The sequence below is a fragment of the Lipotes vexillifer genome, unplaced genomic scaffold, assembly GCF_000442215.2.
Source record: "Lipotes vexillifer unplaced genomic scaffold, Lipotes_vexillifer_v1.1 scaffold42, whole genome shotgun sequence".
Lineage (NCBI taxonomy): Eukaryota > Metazoa > Chordata > Mammalia > Artiodactyla > Lipotidae > Lipotes > Lipotes vexillifer.
Genome location: NW_006783436.1, coordinates 3,137,271 through 3,157,165, shown reverse-complemented (window position 1 = coordinate 3,157,165; position 19,895 = coordinate 3,137,271). Strand labels below are relative to the sequence as shown.

General features: G+C 39.2%; 1 protein-coding gene across 1 annotated transcript in view; it reads left to right on the top strand.

Moving 5' to 3' along the window:
• The first annotated feature begins 380 nt into the window (after nt 1–380).
• The window catches only part of SLAIN2 (SLAIN motif family member 2), a 78,680-nt gene continuing 59,165 nt past the window's right edge, over nt 381–19,895 (top strand). The window contains exon 1 of the mRNA XM_007456102.1: nt 381–787. Within this exon, the coding sequence (XP_007456164.1) occupies nt 399–787 (389 nt within the window). The 5' untranslated portion in view covers nt 381–398. The remainder of the gene's footprint in view (nt 788–19,895) is intronic.

The window sequence follows — 19,895 nt, the reverse complement described above, 5'->3', positions numbered from 1 at the left end:
GGGCAGTGACCCGCCTCCGCCGACGCTCCGGGCCGCCCCTTCCGGTTTAAGCCCCGCCCCACCTGCCTCGCCCGTGGTCCCACCCCTCTGCGAGATCGCCGCCGGGTCCTCTCAGCGCCCGCCGCCGTCCCGTCCACCCTCCGACGCTCTGAGGTCACCGACGGGGCCGGGCTGAGGGGGGCGGAGGGACAGAGGGAAGATGGCGGCCCAGGCCGGATATTGGCGCCGCCTCCCCCAATCCTGGAGCCGGCGCAGATGAGGCGGCTCGGCTGGGGCCAGCGGCGCGTCGGAACCGGAGCAGGGGGGGGACCCTGGCAGTGGGGCCTGGCCCTGATATATGCCGGCGCTGTCGCTGTGAGTCTGAGCGGGTGGCGGGCGGCCGAGGCGGCGGGGCCGGGATGGAGGACATTAACTCCAATGTGAACGCGGACCAGGAGGTGCGGAAGCTGCAGGAGCTGGTGAAGAAGCTGGAGAAGCAGAACGAACAGCTGAGGAGCCGCTCCGGGGCCGTGCAGGGCGCCGGCTCCCTTGGGCCTGGCAGCCCGGTTCGGGCCGGCGCGTCCACTCCCTCCTCCGGAGCCGCGTCCCCTAGGGGCTTCCCCTTGGGCCTCAGCGCCAAGTCGAGCTGCGGGGCCGGGTCGGGCCCGAGGCGGACGAGTAGCGAGGAGCTGCGGGACGCCACCTCCTTGCTGGCAGCGGGCGAGGGCGGCTTGCTGGACGAGGTGGAGCCGCTGCGGCCCGAGGAGCTGGAGCGCCTGTCAGGCTGGGAGGAGGAGGAGGAGAGCTGGTGAGCGTGGGGCTCCGGGCCGGAGCTGGGCGGGGACGGGCCCGGGGGCGGAGAGCGTCTTCCGAGGGTCCCCTGGTAAGACACCTCGCTTTGTGTAGCGGGGTCCGCTCTCTGATTCATGGTTTTCTTGCTTTGGCTGCGGAACGGTCAGCGAGAGTTGGGGTTTCGAGGCTTGGGAGAGGAACAGGCTTTGTACCTAGTTCTCCTCTGGGTTGGGGACCCTCTGAGCTTTGGACCCCGTTGGGGTCTGGGGGCTGGCACAGCCTAGGAAGGGCTGCTCGCCGTGGGAGGAGTTGGAGATGGGAAACTGCTTTGTAGGAAGGGATCCAGCTTTGTGTGAAATACTGGCTTTCGGATGGCGGCCTGGGTATTTTGGGTGTGATGAGGTGTCACCCGGTGCGCGGAGCAGACCAGGGTAATCTAAGTCCGGGCAGTGGTCAGTGTTTTGGACCCGTGGGAGATGGGTACATTTCTGGCGGCGATGGGGAGACCGTGTGGATCAGCAGCACTCCCCCTTGGGTAGTAGGGTGACGCTTGCTTTGTGTGAAGAGGGCAGAGGATGGTGCTGCTTTGTGTGACGAGTCAAGGGTGGAACAAGAGCCCTGGCTCTCATTTTTTAAACAAGAATTGGGTCTGGCATTTTTCGAAGCTGTGAAGTGACAGTTATCTATCTTTCATTTCCATGTCATCCTAGGGGCAGAGAAAAACAGCCGTATTTAAAAATCTAAACCGAACTGTATTGTCATAAGCTACTTCTTGATAAAATTGTGACCCACACCGTAATATCACTTCCATATATAGAAAGGACATGAGAGGCAGTTTCCCTCATGTTTTATTGTAATTGCATAAAGATGTCAACGGGAAATTCTTAATTTGTCTTAATTTATCCTTTTTTAAAGTTTTAATTTTTAGCTAAAGTATCTCTGCTCTTTGTTGAAACTGAAACTTCTAACTTAGTAAGGTTGAAATCCTTCATAGACTCCGGTTTTGCAGGGCTGCAACCCTTACAGAGTGTACTGAGGTAGTTAAGAGCTTTGCCTGGGTTCAGGTCCTGGCTGTGCTACTTAGTAGCTGTACAGCTTTGGGCAAGTTAATCAGAGCCTCATTTTCTTCCTCTGTTTGATGGAGAAGATAATAGTTCTTACCTCTGTAGAGTTGTGAAGATTATGTGAGCTAATCCATGTTTGCTTTTAGCATGGGTCTGGTATATAAGCTTTGTGAGACTAGCCACTGTTACTCTTAAGCCTAGTTGTTTAAATCAAGAAATATTTAGTGAGTGCTTTCAGGATCTTGAGGGAGGTTCTTAAATGTTGATCCCTGTTCATTAAGGAAGTTATAGTCTTGTTGGGAGCCAAGTTTTATGGAGGAATAAAGAAATAAGCTAGGAAATACACAGTGAATTAATTGCTTGCAAGAGTGATAGGGACAAAAAGTACTGAGAGTGCTCAGAAATTGAGAAGAAAATAATAGCCTAGTTGGGGCAAACTTTGAGGAGAGGTGGTTTTGGAGCCTGAGAGTGGAGAAAGAGTGGGAAGGGCATTTTATGCTCTGACAACTGCTAGAGCAGAGTTAGAGATATTTGTAACTCTCAATTAGAAAGGTTTGAGTTACAGAGATGCTCTTGAATATATGATGTCAAGCCTTTATTTTATTGCCAAGTGATACCAAATATTATTAGAACTGACTGTGGTAGTGACATTTTTCATAGTAATGTGAAATCACGTCCTTACAAAGGAATCCTAGGTATGTATACACTTTAAAAGAAGTCAGAATCATCTAATATCAATCACATGCGTCTTCCAAGTGATGATGATAATGATGCTCATAATAATAATGAAGATTAACTGCACTCATTAGCCCATTTTAGACTATGTATTCTTAGAACACATTGACTCCCCTTGGAGAAGCTGATTAAGTCTTTTGCTGCTTTGGTTTCTGATCACAGTGTTTTTGTTCAGGTAAAGCAAGTCTTTTAAAATACTATGCCAGAAGTTTCTTTTGGCCAGTTGGTTCCTGCTTACTACTTTGATCCTGGTTACATATCTTGATGTTATAGATGTCCTGTGCTTTTTCTGAAAAGATTTGTGTGAATTGAAAGTTTGAAAATCATATTTAAAGTGCTTTGGAGTATGTGTATGGAGTATAAGTTATAAGGGATAGTGGGTGTTAGTAGCAGTGAGGGAAAGATTTAAAGAGTCAAGAGTTTTTCTTAGCAAGCTGAAAGTCTACTTTCTATAACTTATACCCATTTCCTTCGTTTTCATCTAGAGGAATGTTTTTTCCCAAACGTATACCACAAAATGCCAGTCCTGAAGGTGTTAGTAGATATTGTGTGAAAAAAATAATTGTGGGTCTGAGATCAAATATATCTGGGAAAAACGAGGTTCAACAACAACAACCAAAAAAACTCACCAGATTTCTTTAATGCTGGGCTTTTTTAATATGCTAATGTGTATTGAATATAGTAAGTCTCTAAGTGGTATGGTTTGTTTCCTAAACTTATTTGCTCTCCCAAGGAACTAGTATCTTTAGAACACACTTAGAAAATAGTATTGTATTTACAGCAGTGGCTTTCATGGTTTTCTTTTGTTTTTTTCTCAATCCCAGCTTCATGATAAGAAATACATTTCATACCATAGCCTAGTACACACATGTTTATGAATAATGGAAACAAAAGTTTCACAAAACTATAATTGGTATATGTGGTAAAGCGGTAATGTTTTCTGTTCTGTTTCTTTAGAAAAAAATGCTGGTTACAGCCCACTGAGCTGATGTGGTGACCCATTAATGGCTAATTATCAGTTTGAAAAATGCTCCTATAGAACAACTCAGAAAAGTCTAGAGAAGGGAACTAACATTATTGTGTATCACAGTGTGTCAGTCTATGCCAGGCAACTTATAAACATTTTTACACTTAATTGCATTTAATTTTTATCCATTTATGAGGTAGGTATCATTTTTTAGGTAACGACACTTCTTCTCTCTCTAAGCATCAAATAACAGATGGTAAATGATGGAGTCAGGATTTGAATCTAGGTCTTTATGACATCATAGCTTATGCTGTTTCCATTATATTTTGCTTTCTCCAAGTCTGATTCCTTTTCCACCTGAATGGCCCCTTATGATATTTGAATACTACCATCATGACCCTGCTGACTCCTCCCCACCACACACTCTGAGCATTCTCATCTCTTCTTCAGAGTAATACAATCCCAGTTTACTTAATCATTCATTAGATAATGTAATTCTCTGATCTTTCAACTGTGGTCATTTTTCTCTTAATGAATTCTGGTTGCTCCTTGTCATTAAACGGGGTACCCAGAACTGTACTCAGCATTTTAGATGGTATTTGACCAGACAGTGTGTGGTGGATGTGTCTTGCTTGAGCTAAATGCTATTATTTTGAAACCAAATATTTCATTAACTGTTTTAATTTCTGTTATTTATGCTTAAAATGAGTGAGTAGTTTCAATTACACTCCATATGTTTTATACATAGGCTGTTACACTAAGTCTTCCTAACCCTGGTTTTCTGTAATGAATTCTTTTAGCTTGAATATTAGGCTTTTATATTTCATTTTGTTAGTCTTGATTTAGGCATTTAATATCTGTTCTTTCCAAATTTTTTTGTCATTTTCATATTTCATAAGCATACCTACTGGGTCTTCATTTAAGTTGTTGATAAAAATATTAAAATGACAGAATAAAGGGCTCTGAAGTATGCAGCTTGACTAGACTCCCTCCAGATTAATGAACATCATTAATCAACTCACACAGTGGTTGTTCAGTAACTGTTAATACTACTTATTATCAAGCCCATATGCCATTTTGCCTGTATGGATATTATGAAAGATTTTGCCAAGTGGCTTGCTATAATTAAGCTATATGGTGCCTTACAGAGTTCTTACCTTCAATGAAGTAAACTTATCAGCATAGACATTGCAGTTAATTTGGTTTCAGTTGTTCATGATGAATCTTCTGGGTTTTTTCTATTCTAACTTTACAAACATTTTGTTTAACCTAGTTTTGAATTTTGCAAGGAATCAGTCTGGTCTGGAATTTCTAGACATTGCTTGTTTTTCTCTTTAGAAATTATCATATTTTGTCTTATCCAGGCTTTTGAGCTTGCCATAATATTGATATTTCAGAACAACAATTTTCAGGTCAACAATAATTTGGTGATAAAATTTCAATTATCTTCCATTATTTGGAAGAGTAGACTTAAACCTGTTTCAAGCTACTTTTTGGCTTACTGTGTATCACCTTGCCTCATTTGAACTACAATTTCCCTCAATTTAGCCTCCCCCAAATTCCAAGTTTATAGTTCAGTACTGTCAACTACATGTACATTGTTGTGCAACAGATCCCCAGAACCCTCCCATCCTGCATGACTGAAACTCTACACTCACAGAAGAGTAACTCCCCTTCCCCCTGCTCCTGGAAAGCACTGTTCTACTGTGTTTCTATGAGTTTAACCCCTTTAGATACCTATAAGTAGATCATGTAGAATTTGTCTTTTTGTGACTAGCTTATTTCATTTAGTGTAATGTCTTAAGGTTCATCCATGTTGTAGCATATGACATGGTTTCCCCCTTTTTGAAGGCTGAATAATATTCTGTTATAGTATATAACACATTTTCTTTATCCTTTCATCTGTTGGTGGACACTTGGATTGCCTCCATTTCTTGGCTGTTGTGAATAATGCTGCTGTGAATGGGAACCTACAAATAACCTGTGCAAGTCCTTGCTTTCACTTCTTGTGGGTATATACCCAAAAGTGGAATTTTTGGATCAAATGGTAATTCTATGTTTAGTTTTTTGAGGAGCCACCATACTGTTTTCCACAGCAGCTGTACCATTGTACATTCCAACCAGCATTATACAAGAGTTCCAGTTTTTCCATATCCTTGCCAACACTTGCTTTGATTCATTCTGAGTTTTTATATGGTGTGAGGTAGGAATCCAACATAATTTGTTTTGCATATGGATATCCAGTTGTCCCTGTACCATTTGTTGAGAAGACTTTTCTGTTCCGTTAAATTGTCTCGGTACCCTTGTCAAAAATCAGTTGCTCAGAGATTGGTTCAGATGGTGGAGTAGAAGGACGTGCTCCCACTCCCTCTTGCTAGAACACTGAATCACAACTACCTGCTGTACCCCACATCCAGTGACAATGGAGAAGCCACAATGAGACGGTAGGAGGGGCGCAATCACAATAAAATCAAATCCCGTAACTGCTAGGTCGGTGATTCACAAACTGGAGAACACTTATACCACAGAAGTCCACCCACTGGAGTGAAGGTTCTGAGCCCCATGTCAGGCTTCCCAACCTGGGGGTCCAGCAACAGGAGGAGGAATTCCTAGAGAATCAGACTTTGAAGGCTAGCAGGATTTGACTGCGGGACTTTGACAAGACTGGGGGAAACAGAGACTCCATCCTTGGAGGGCATACACAAAGTAGTGTGCACATTGGGACGCAGGGGAAGGAGCAGTGACCCCATAGGACACTGAACCAGACCTACCTGCTAGTGTTGGAGGGTCTTCTGCAGAGGCGGGGGGTGGCTGTGTCTTAACGTGAGGACAAGAACACTGGCAGTAGAAGTCCTGGGAAGTACTCCTTGGCGTGAGCCCTCCCAGAGTCCGCCATTTGCCCCTCCAAAGAGCCCAGGTACGCTCCAGTGTTGGGTCACCTCAGGCCAAAAAACCAACAGGGAGGGAACCCAGCCCCACCCATCAGCAGACAAGTGGATTAAAGTTTTAATGAGCGCTGCCCAGCAGAGCAACACCCAGCTCTTCCCACCACCAGTCCCTCCCATCAGGAGACAAGCCTCTTAGATAGCCTCATCCACCAGAGAGCAGACAGCAGAAGCAAGAAGAGCTACAGTCCTGCAGCCTGTGGAACAAAAACCACATTCACAGAAAGAGTGACAAAATGAAAAGGCAGAGGACTTTGTACCAGATGAAGGAACAAGATAAAACCCCAGAAAAATAGCAAAATGAAGTGGAGATAGGCAACCTTCCAGAAAAAGAATTCAGAATAATGGTAGTGAAGATGATCCAAGACCTCGGAAAAAGAATGGAGGCAAAGATTAAGAAGATGCAAGAAATGTTTAACAAAGACCTAGAAGAATTAAAGAGCAAACAAACAGATGAACAATACAATAACTGAAATGAAATATGTACTAGAAGGAATCAATAGCAGGATATCTGAGGCAGAAGAACAGATAAGTGACCTGGAAGACAGAATGGTGGAATTCACTGCTGCAGAACAGAATACAGAAAAAAGAATGATAAGAAATGAAGACAGCCTAAGAGACCTCTGGGATAATATTAAACGCAACAACATTCGCATTATAGGGGTCCCAGAAGGAGAAGAGAGAAAGGACCCGAGAAAATATTTGAAGAGATTATAGTCACAAACTTCCCTAAAAAGGGAAAAGAAATAGCCACCCAAGTCCAGGAAGCACAGAGAGTCCCATACAGGATAAACACAAGGAGAAACACACCGAGACACACAGTAATCAAATTGGTAAAAAGAAAAAAAAAAAGAAAAAATTTTGAAAGCAGCAAGGGAAAAATGACAGGTAACATACAAGGGAACTCCCATAAGGTTAACAGCTGATCTCAGCAGAAACTCTACAAGCCAGAAGGGAGTGGCATGATAAAGTGATGAAAGGGAAGAACCTACAACCAAGATTAGTCTACCCGGCAAGGATCTCATTCTGATTCGATGGAGAACTCAAAAGCTTTACAGACAAGCAAAAGCTAAGAGAAATCAGCACCACCAAACCAGCTCTACAACAAATGCTTAAGGAACTTCTCTAAGTGGGAAACACAAGAGAAGAAAAGGGCCTACAAAAACAAACCCCCAAAATTGAGAAAATGGTAATAGGAACATACATATCATTAATTACCTTAAATGTGAATGGATTAAAAGCTCCAAGCAAAAGACACAGGATTGCTGAATGGATACAAACACAAGATCCATATATATGCTGTCTACAAGACATCCACTTCAGACCTAGAGACACATTCAGACTGAAAGTGAGGGATGGAAAAAGATATTCCATGCAAATGGAAATGAAAAGAAAGCTGGAGTAGCAATCCTCATATCAGACAAAAGACTTTGAAATAAAGAATGTTACAAGAGACAGGGAAGGACACTACATAATGATCAAGGGATCAATCCAAGAAGAAGATATAACAATTATAAATATATATGCACCCAAAATAGGAGAACCTCAATACGTAAGGCAACTGCTAACAGCTATAAAAGAGGAAATCAACAGTAACACAATAATACGGGGGGGGGAGGGGCTTTAACACCTCATACAAATGGACATATCATCCAAACAGAAAATTAATAAGGAAACAAGCTTTAAATGACACAGTAGAATAAATAGATTTAATTGATATTTATAAGACATCCCATCCAAAACCAGCAGATTACACTTTCTTCTCAAGTTCACATGGAACATTCTCCAGGATAGATCACATCTTGGATCACAAATCAAGCCTCAGTAAATTTAAGAAAATTGAAATCATATCAAGCATCTCTTCTGACCACAATGCTATGAGATTAGAAATCAGTTACAGGGAAAAAATGTAAAAAACATAAACACATGGAGGCTAAACAGTTCTTTCCTGAATAACCAAGAGATCACTGAAGAAATCAAAGAGGAAATTAAAAAATACCTAGAGACAAATGACAACGAAAATACAACGATCCAAAACGTATGAGATGCAGCAAAAGCAGTTCTAAGAGGGAAGTTTATAGCAATACAAGCCTACCTCAAGAAACAAGAAAAATCTCAAACGATCTAACCTTACACGTAAAGGAACTAGAGAAAGGAGAACAAACAGCACCAAGAGTTAGCAGAAGGAAAGAAATCATAAAGATCACAGCAGAAATAAATGAAATAGAAACAAAGAAAACAATAGCAAAGATAATAAAACTAAAAGCTGGTTCTTTGAGAAGGTAAACAAAATTGATAAACTGTTAGCCAGACTCATCAAAAAAAGAGGGAGAGGACTCAAATCAATAAAATTAGAAATGAAAAAGGAGAAGGTACAACAGACACTGCAGAAATATAAAGCATCCAAGAGACTACTACAAGCAACTCTATGCCAATAAAATGGACAAACTGGAAGAAATGGACAAATTCTTAGAAAGGTATAACTTTCTAAGACTGAACCAGGATGAAATAGAAAATATGAGCAGACCAATCACAAGTAATGAAATTGAAACTGTGATTGAAAATCTTCCAGCAAACAAAAGTCCAGGACCAGATGGCTTCACAGGTGAATTCTATCAAACATTTACAGAAGAGCTAACACCCATCCTTCTAAACTCTTCCAAAAAATGGCACAGGAAGGAATACTCCCAAACTCATTGTATGAGGCCACCATCACCCTGATAACAAAACCAAAGATACTACAAAAAAAGAGAAAATTACAGATCAGTATCACTGATGAATATAGATGCAAAAATCCTCAACAAAATACTAGCAAACAGAAACCAACAACACATTAAAAGGATCATACACCATGATCAAGTGGGATATATCCCAGGGATGCAAGGATTCTTCAATATACGCAAATCAATCCATGTGATACACCATATAACAAATTGAAGAAGAAAAACCATATGATCATCTCAATAGATGCAGAAAAAGCTTTTGACAAAATTCAACACCGATTTATGATAAAAACTCTCCAGAAAGTGGGCATAGAGGGAACCTACCTCAACGTAATAAAGGCCATATACGACAAACCCACAGCAAGCATCATTCTCAATGGTGAAAAACTGAAAGCATTTCCTCTAAGATCAGGAACAAGACAAGGATGTCCACGCTCACCACTGTTATTCAACATTGTTTTGGAAGTCCTAGCCACAGCAATCAGAGAAGAAAAAAAAATAAAGGGAATACAAATTGGAAAAGAAGAACTGAAACTGTCACTGTTTGCAGATGACATGATACTATACATAGAGAATCCTAAAGATGCCACCAGAAAACTACTAGAGCTAATCAATGAATTTGGTAAAGTTGCAGGATACAAAATTAATGCACAGAAATCTCTTGCATTCCTATACACTAATGGTGAATAATCTGAAAGAGAAATTAAGGAAACACTCCCATTTACCATTGCAACAAAAAGAGTAAAATGCCTAGGAATAAACCTACCTAGGGAGACAAAAGACCTGTATGCAGAAAACTATAAGACACTGTTGAAAGAAATTAAAGATGATAGCAACAGATGGAGAGACATACCATGTTCTTGGATTGGAAGAATCAATATTGTGAAAATGACTATACTACCCAAAGCAATCCACAGATTCAATGCAATCCCTATCAAATTACTAATGGCACTTTTTACAGAACTAGAACAAAAAAATCTTAAGATTTGTATGGAGACACAAAAGACCCCGAATAGCCAAAGCAGTCTTGAGGGAAAAAAACGGAGCTGGAGGAATCAGACTCCCTGACTTCAGACTGTATTACAAAGTTACAGTAATCAAGACAATATGGTACTGGCACAAAAACAGAAGTATAGATCAATGGAACAGGATAGAAAGCCCAGAGATAAACCCACACACCTATGGTCAACTAATCTATGACAAAGGAGGCAAGGATATACAGTGGAGAAAAGACAATCTATTCAATAAGTGGTGCTGGGAAAACTGGACAGCTATGTGTAAAAGAATGAAATTAGAACACTCCCTAACACCATACACAAAAATAAACTCAAAACAGATTAGAGACCTAAATGTAAGACCTGATACTATAAAACTCTTAGAGGAAAACATAGGAAGAATACTCTTTGACATAAATCACAGCAAGATCTTTTTTGATCCACCTCCTAGAGTAATGGAAATAAAAACAAAAGTAAACAAACGGGACCTAATGAAACTTAAAAGCTTTTGCAAAGCAAAGGAAACTACAAACAAGACGAAAAGAGAGCCCTCAGAATGGGAGAAAATATTTGCAAATGAATCAACAGACAAAGGATTAATCTCCAAAATATATAAACAGCTCATGCAGCTCAATATTAAAAAAAGCAAACAACCCAATCCAAAAACGGGCAGAAGACCTAAATAGATATTTCTCCAAAGAAGACATACGCATGGCCAAGAAGCGCATGAAAAGCTGCTCAGCCTCACTAATTATTAGAGAAATGCAAATCAAAGCTACAGTGAGGTATCACCTCACACCCGTTAGAATGGGCATCATCAGAAAATCTACAAACAACAAATGCTGGAGAGGGTGTGGAGAAAAAGGGACCCTTTTTGTACTGTTGGTGGGAATGTAAATTGATACAGCCACTATGGAGAACAGTATGGAGGTTCCTTAATAACTAAAAATAGAATTACCATATGACCCAGCCATCCCACTACTGGGCATATACCCAGAGAAAACCATAATTCAAAAAGACACATGCACCCCAATGTTCATTGCAGCACTATTTACAATAGCCAGGTTGTGGAAGGAACCTAAATGCCCATTGACTGACAAATGGATAAAGAAGATGTGGTACATATATACAATGGAATATTACTCAGCCATAAAAAGGAACGAAATTGGGTCATTTGTAGAGACGTGGATGAATCTAGAGACTGTCATACAGAGTGAAGTAAGTCAGAAAGAGAAAAACAAATGTCATATATTAACGCATATATATGGAACCTAGAAAAATGGTACAGGGTACAATTTGCAGGGCAGAAATTGAAACACAGATGTAGAGAACAAGTGTATGGACAGCGAGCAGGGAAAGCAGCAGCAGGTGGGGATGGTGGTGTGATGAATTGGGAGATTGGGATTGACTTGTATACACTGATGTGTATAAAATGGATGAGTAATAAGAACCTGCTGTATAAAAAATAAAATAAAATTCAAAAAAAAAATCAGTTCCTCTTAAAATGTATGGGTTTATTTATGGACTCACAATTCTGTTCCGTTGATCTATGACTATCTTTTATGCCAGTACTGCCCAGCGTGATTACTGTAGTTTTGAAATTGGAATGAGTGAGTCCTCCAGTTTTGTTTTTTTCAAGATTGTTTTGGCTATTCAGTGACCCTTGTATTTCCATGTGAATTTTAGGATCAGCTTGTAAATTTCAGCAAAAAATGAAAGGCAACTGGAATTTTGATAGGGATTGTATTGAATTGTAGATCAATTGGGGATCTTAACTTTTGAGATTTTAACAGTATTGATTTTTTTCAGTCCGTGAGCATTGGATGTCTTTCCATTCATTTAGGTCTTTAATTTCTTTCAACTGTGTTTTGTAATTTTCAGTGTATAAGTGTTACATTTCTTTTTTTAATTTTATTTTCAGTCATTTTATTATTTTTTTGATGCCACTGTAAATGGAATTGTTTTTCTCAATTTCATTTTTGGATTTTTCATTGCTACTGTATAGAAATACGGTTGATTTTTGTATATTGATGTCATTGTCTCCTGCAGCCTTCCCCAAGTCATTTATCAGCTATAATAGTTTTTTTTTTTTTTTTGGTGTGGATTCCTTTGGATTTTTTTTTTTTCTTTGCGGTATGCGGGCCTCTCACTGCCGTGGCCTCTCCCGCTGCGGTGCACAGGCTCCGGACGTGCAGGCCCAGCGGCCATGACTCACGGGCCCAGCCGCTCCTTGGCACGTGGGATCCTCCGGACTGGGGCACGAATCCATGTCCCCTGCATCGGCAGGTGGACTCCCAACCACTGCGCCACCAGGGAAGCCCCCTTTGGGGTTTTTATATAAAAGATCATGTCATCTGCTAATAGAGATAATTTTACTTCTTTTTTCCAATCTGGATGCCTTTTATTTCATCTTCCTGTCTAATTGCCCTGAGTAGAACATCCAGTATCATGTTAGGTCCAAGTGTTGAAAGTGGACATCCTTCAGTGTGATTTTTATTGCTCTTTTATTTTAAATAATTGCTAACAATTATTATTATTGTTATTTTTGTGTGGTACGCGGGCCTCTCACAGTTGGGGCCTCTCCCGTTGTGGAACACAGCCTCCAGACGCGCAGGCTCAGCGGCCATGGCTCATGGGCCTAGCCGCTCTGCGGCATGTGGGATCTTCTGAGACCGGGGCACGAACCCGTGTCTCCTGCATTGGCAGGCGGACTCTCAACCACTGCGCCACCAGGGAAGCCCTGCTAACAATTATTTGTTGCATTAACACATGACAGATACATGCTAAGCACTTTATATACAGTATTTCATCTTCTTAATAACCCAGTATGGTCAGTCTATTATTAATCCCCATTTTAAAGATGATGAAATTAAAGCTTAGGTTAAATAAGTTGCTTGTAGTCTCTCAAGTATATGGATGCGCTAGGATTGGAACACAGTCTGACTATGTTTAAACATTTTCAACCCTTACCTAATTTTAATTATCTGTATTTTTCATGTTATTCTTCATACATTTGTACTGTTATTCACCTTTGGCTATTTTATATTCCCTAATTCTGTTTTTTGATCATTTGTCTTTAACGACCAGAGCCCTGTGTACATTTTTATTAATTTCTTTATCTGATGACCTCTTTTTGTACTCACCGTTCTTGTGCTGAATTGGCCTTTGGAGCCCCTGGGAGTCAGATTGTAGTTAAGAGCCATGACTCTGGAACTAGGTCGCCTGAGTTGAAATCCCTGCTCCCACCTTTGTCAACTGCATGACCTTGTTAACCACTTACTCTCTGTGCTTGAGAGTTTTCATTGTCTGTAAAGTAGAGTTAATTATTGTATCAACCATATAGAATTAAATGTAATATAGGTAAAAGGTTTAGAACAGTTGTTGACACAAATTAAATATATAAGTGTTAGCTTTGTCTTTATCATCACCATTTTATCTTAGTTCTAGACTGGTCTGTCTTTGCAGTGAACTTAAAAAAAAAAAACGTTTTGAAAAATTTCAAACATATACAAAAATAGAGTGAACAGTAAAATTAACCTCCACTTAACTTATAACCCATCTTTAACACTTACCAACTCATGCCATTCTTGTTTCATCTATACCATTCAAACCTCAACCCTCTGGACTATTTCAAAGCAAATTTCATCCCAAACATCATACCATTTAATTACTAAATATTGTAGTAGAAGATAAGGACTCTTTTTAAACATAACTACACTACCAGTTTACCCTCCCCATTAAAAATAATTCTTTAATATCATCAAATGTGCTCTGAATATTTTTACATCAAATTTTCTAAAAAATGGTTTGCACTTCTTTGTTTAGAATTTTTTTTCTATTTTGCTATAAACTCCAAAATGAAATGGCCTCTTTCTTCCAGTATTTTGATCATTTTGTTATCCCCAGTTAATTTGTTGTTGGTGATGGTCAGAACAGGTCCAGTTCTCATTTCTTCCTAAGCCTTTTGAGAAGTTAATTGTTGGGTAAATCAAGAATTTCTTAGGTGTTCTCTGTGCAGGGTGAGGTTTTCGGCAGATGTCTAAAAACTTGAAGTGATCCCGTGTCATTATTACATACTTTCTTTGTACTAGAACTGAAATTTGAATTAGGTGAGTAACATCATTCATATCTTCCTTTGGCCTCTTGGCCTGTAATCAGCTCCTGTAATATCATCCTTATTTTTACAGTTATATAACATTTTTAGTTAAATTTAGTTTTAGTGTCTCTGTGCTTTCATCCATGTACTTGTACTTTTAGGCTCCCAGGTTTTTGTAAAACAAAATAATTTTAGTCTAATTTTCCATAAATCCTCATGTTCTTCGTTAAAGTTACCTAAAACAGGTATACTTTTACTGAGGAAAGAAACAGTAGTGGGTCTCAAAGAAAGGACCCTTTATAAATGGTTTTTATTAGAATTTCTCAAGAGCCTCATATAAAAGAATAAACAAATGCATATAATACATAAAACATCTTTATGTTACTATTTAAAATATTCATTGTTGAGGGGGAGGATTAGGAACTGACCTCTCCATCTCTCCAAGTCTCCAGATTATTTTCTCCATTCCTAATGTGAATTGTGCTAATTGAAAAGGAATTTACATGTGGGCAAAAGGGGAATGTATGTGTGAAATACTTTCTAAATGAGTTTTAGATTGTTTATTCATCCACTCTGCTGCATTTTTGTAGATGAGAGTTTAGTATTGCGTATATATGCATACAGACTGTATTATCTAATCAGTATTTGTTAATTAAAATTATTTGTCAGTATCTAGAAGTTTGTTGCTTTATTTTTTTTTTTTTACTTTTTCTTTGAGAGATTCATTATTGCTGACATACACTCTCTATATCTGTAGAGAAGACTACAGATTGAGAATAATGATTTTAGGGAAAATAGACATGAGCTGTCTGACTCTTTGTGGGGCGCTTAGGAACTTCTGCAGAACATAAAATCATAGAAAATAAAATTAGAAATGGACTTTGAGACCAGGCGGTCATGCCTCTTGTTTTTAAGCTGATTTAATATTCATGCTGGTCAGGACAGATGATTATTTCTTCTTTTCTTAAAGGTTTTTGAGATTGGAAATCTAATAAGTTCCTCGTATCCCGTTAAATCCATTTTACTTTAAATCAGTTTTCTTTTAAGTTTATGAAGATACTTTGAACTCATGCTGACTTCTCATCAATAAATTTTATGGATAAACTTCCCTAACTCAGAGGTAGATATGTCTGTGGTTTTTTCTTACTGTATTTTTTTCTCTTATAGCCCTTCACTTCTGATAATGGACTTTTATTACTTGACCTTTTTGTTTTATGTATGCTTTTTGTAGGGGACCATTGATAGAATTTGCCTGTGATTTAATATGATAAGCCTAGGTTTATAAAGCAATTTAATTTGTATAATTGCCACCACTTATAATTTGGCAGTCATTCACTGATTAACATCTTGAAGTTTTGTTTTCTAGACTCTTCTGTACCAGGGAGATGTTACTTTAAAGTAACGTGGTTCGTGTGTGTGTGTGTGTGTGTGTTTTAAATGAATCAGAAGTTATACATCTAGATGATCATTTTATTCCCTTCTTAGCAGTGGTTTTCTAGTGATTCTAACATGGGTTTACTTTTTTTTTTCTTTAATGGAAAAAATACTTAGACCCCCTATGTGTGAGCATTGCAATGCTGGGAACACTTAGAGACATGATAATGCATTTTCTTGCTTTCTTAAAAAATTGAATTTGGCCAAGAAGGGCCACATGATTGGTAAAATGTATTACAATCATTATTGTTTAAGCATGTTCTATATACCAGGTATTGTATAAGGCATTTTATGCATGTTAAATAATTTAATCTGTACAATTTTGAGTTGTAGTTATTGTTATCCCCATTTTTTTCAATTGGGGTAAAATATACAAGACAAAAATTACCATTTTAATCACTTTTAAGTGTACAGTTAAGTGGCATATAAATACATTTACATTGTTGTGCAGTCATCACCACCGTCCATCTCTAGAACTTTACAAACTGAAACTGTATAAATAGTAATTCCCCATTCCCCTATTCTCCCTACCCCCAGCCCCTGGCAACCACCATCCTACTTTCTGTGTCTATGAATTTGACTATTCTAGGTACCTCATATAAGTGGAATCATATAGTATTTACCTTTTAGTGTCTGGCTTATTTCATTTATCATTGTCTCTTCAAAATTCATCTGTGTTGTAGCAGGTGTCATGTTATCCATATCTTACAGGTAAGGAAACTAAACTCGAAGTCACATAGCTAATATAGTGCGTTGAGATTCATACCAATCCTGAAAACCGTGCCTGATAAAACATTTGATCTTGATTTATTTAACCTGTAGATAGATTTTTTAGACTTATTCTGTATAACTCTGGAGATCATTACTAGAACAATAGGTATACATGAGAGGTAAGCAAATATTTAACATAAGGAAGAATTTTCTAGTAGAGCTGTTCCTAGATAGTATAGACTGCCTTTAAAAAGCGTGAGTAGGGCTTCCCTGGTGGCGCAGTGGTTGAGAGTCCGCCTGCCGATGCAGGGGACACGGGTTCGTGCCCCAGTCCGGGAAGATCGCACGTGCAGCAGAGTGGCTGGGCCTGTGAGCCATGGCCGCTGAGCGTGCGCGTCCGGGGCCTGTGCTCCGCAACGGGAGAGGCCACAGCAGTGAGGGGCCCGCGTACCACAAAAAAAAAAAAAAAAAAAAAAAAGCGTGAGTAACCTTTAGCAGCGAAGACTGCTTAATGGTCCTGTGACAAGGGATGTTTCAAAGAGGTAAAAGTTAAATGTGGTTATTTCTAAGTGTTCTTTTAATCTGTGTTTCTGTGATTAAAATATTGTCAATATTGTCATCTATTTTGGAACATAAGATACCCTCAAGACAAATTGCTAAGCTTCAATGTGGGAGATATCTTTAGCAATGTAAGCATCATGGATTTTTCTTTTCCTAAATCTATGGCACATTTCTCCGAATATCCATAGTAATAGCAGATTCTTTTCCTCTTGAAGGTAGGTTTGAATTTTGAAAACTGTTAAAGTCATTATTATGCCTCGTGAATAGAAATGGGTTAGCAAGATATTTGAAGTCCTCAGCAGTCCAACTCCAATTCACCTTTTTCCTGGATTTTCTTGCTGCTGTCAGAAAACTTCATAAATATTCATGCCTGTTACCTTTTAATTTTCGTTCTATATAGAGTACCTTTTTTCTTTCCTTTCTGAAGTTCTAAATTTCCCACTTGGTTTACTTCCTCTTCAGTGTTGCCTATCACTGTTTATATATCTTTTTAGAGTATATGTAACACCACAACCTCGTACTTTGTCTTGTCTAGGTGGTGAGCATTTTAAGCAGAGGGAGCAGTATCGTATTCATCTTTGTGTGTCGGAACAGGCTCTCAGAATCTTGTGTGTAGTAAGAGTTCAGTTATATTAAATTGAATCAATCTGATTGTCAATGATGTTAAGTTGAAACGAGGTGAATGAGGTAAAATAATGAGACCAAATTTCTTGCATGACTTGCATGACCCCATGCCAGTTACAAATGAGGAATTTCATACATACTCTGCATAATGGCAGTATTTAAACTGTACTCTCCCATGAATGAATTAAAGAAAATTCTGTCCAGATACAGTATCTGATGTTTAAAATCAGTTTTAAAATTCTCTCTTTTATAGGATAACTGTTACACCTTGTTTTATACTTCTTTGTACTCTTTGTAATTTCTCAATTTTCTGTTATGAACACAAATTGCTTTTATAATTAAAAAAATCCCGATAAATCTTACTGATTTAAGTCAGTTTCATTACTCTGTAGTCACATAGGGTAGGGATCATAATACAGCATGATACATTAAAAAGCCATTGATGTTTTCCTTGTTACTTAGAATCAGTAAGATTATATTTCACAGATGAACAAATTTTGGTTCCAGTAAGTTTAGACATGTGTTTTTGATAGAACTGGAGCCCAAGTCAGCTGATGTGTATGATCTTATCCGTTATTCTTGTTTTTAACTTTGCATTTTAAAAATGAGATTCGGGCTTCCCTGGTAGTGCAGTGGTTAAGAATCCGCCTGCCAATGCAGGGGACATGGGTTCGAGCCCTGGTCTGGGAAGATCCCACATGCCACGGAGCAGCTAAGCCTGTGCACCACAACTGCTGACGCCTGCGCGCCTAGAGCCCGTGCTCTGCAACAAAAGAAGCCACCGCAGTGAGAAGCCGACGCACCGCAACGAAGAGTAGCCCCCGCTCGCCGCAACTAAAGAAAGCCCACGCTCAGCTACGAAGACCTAACGTAGCCCAAAATAAATAAATTTTAAAAATAAAAAATAAAAATGAGATTCCACAAGGGCAAATATTAACAAGTTTATCAGATTTACCTAAAGTATGTAGTCTTTTTTTTAAAATTTTTATTGGAGTGTAGTTGATTTACAATGTTGTGTTAGTTTCAGGTGTACAGCAAAGTGAATCAGTTATACATAGACATATACTTACTGTTTTTAAGATTCTTTTCCCATATAGGTCATTATAGAATATTGAGTAGAGTTCTTTGTGCTGTATAGTAGGTCCTTACTAGTTATCTATTTTATATATAGTAGTGTGTATACGTCAATCCCAATCTCCCTTTATCCCTCCTCCCCCTTTCCCCCCTGGTAACAATAAGTTTGTTTTCTACATCTGTGACTCCATTTCTGTTTTGTAAATAAGTTCATTTGTACCATTTTCTTTTTAGATTCCACATATAAGCGATATCATATGATATCTGTCTTTGTCTGACTTCACCCAGTATGACAATCTCTAGATCCCTCCATGTTGCTGCAAATGGCACTGTTTCATTCTTTTTTTATGGCTGACTAACATTCCATTGTATATATCTACCACATCTTCTTTGCCCACTCCTCTGTTGATGGACATTGATTGAGGTTGCTTCCATGTCTTGGCCATGGTGAATAGTGCTGCAGTGAACATTGGGGTGAATGTATCTTCTTGAATTATGTTTTTTTCCAGATATATGCCCAGGACTGGGATTGCTGTATGGTATGGTAGTTTTTTTTTTTTTTTAAGTATTTATTTATTTGGTTGTGCTGGGTTGCGGCAGGCGGGCTCCTTAGTTGTGGCATGCGAACTCTTAGTTGCAGCATGCATGTGGGATCTAGTTCTCTGACCAGGGATCGAACCCGGGCCCCCTACATTGGGAGTGCAGAGTCTTAACCACTGTGCCACCAGGGAAGTCCCCCGTATGGTAGTTCTGTATTTAGTTTTTCAAGGAACCTCCATACTGTTCTCCATAATGGTTGTACCAATTTACATTCCTGTCAACAGTACAGGAGGGTTCCCTTTTCTCCACACCCTCTCCAGTATTTATTGTTTATATATTTTTTGATGACGGCCATTCTGACCGGTGTGAGGTGATACCTCATTGTAGTTTTGATGTGCTTTTCTCCAGTAATTAATGACGTTGAGCATCGTTTCATGTGCTTTTTGGCCATCTGTATGTCTTCTTTGGAGAAATGCCTATTTAGATCTTCCACCCATTTTTGGATTGGGTTTTTTGTTTTTTTGATACTGTGCTGCATGAGCTGTTTGTATATTTTGGAGATTAATCCCATGTCGGTCACTTCATTTGCAAATATTTTTCCCATTCTGTGGGTTGTCTTTTTGTTTATGGTTTCCTTTGCTGTGCAGAAGCTTTG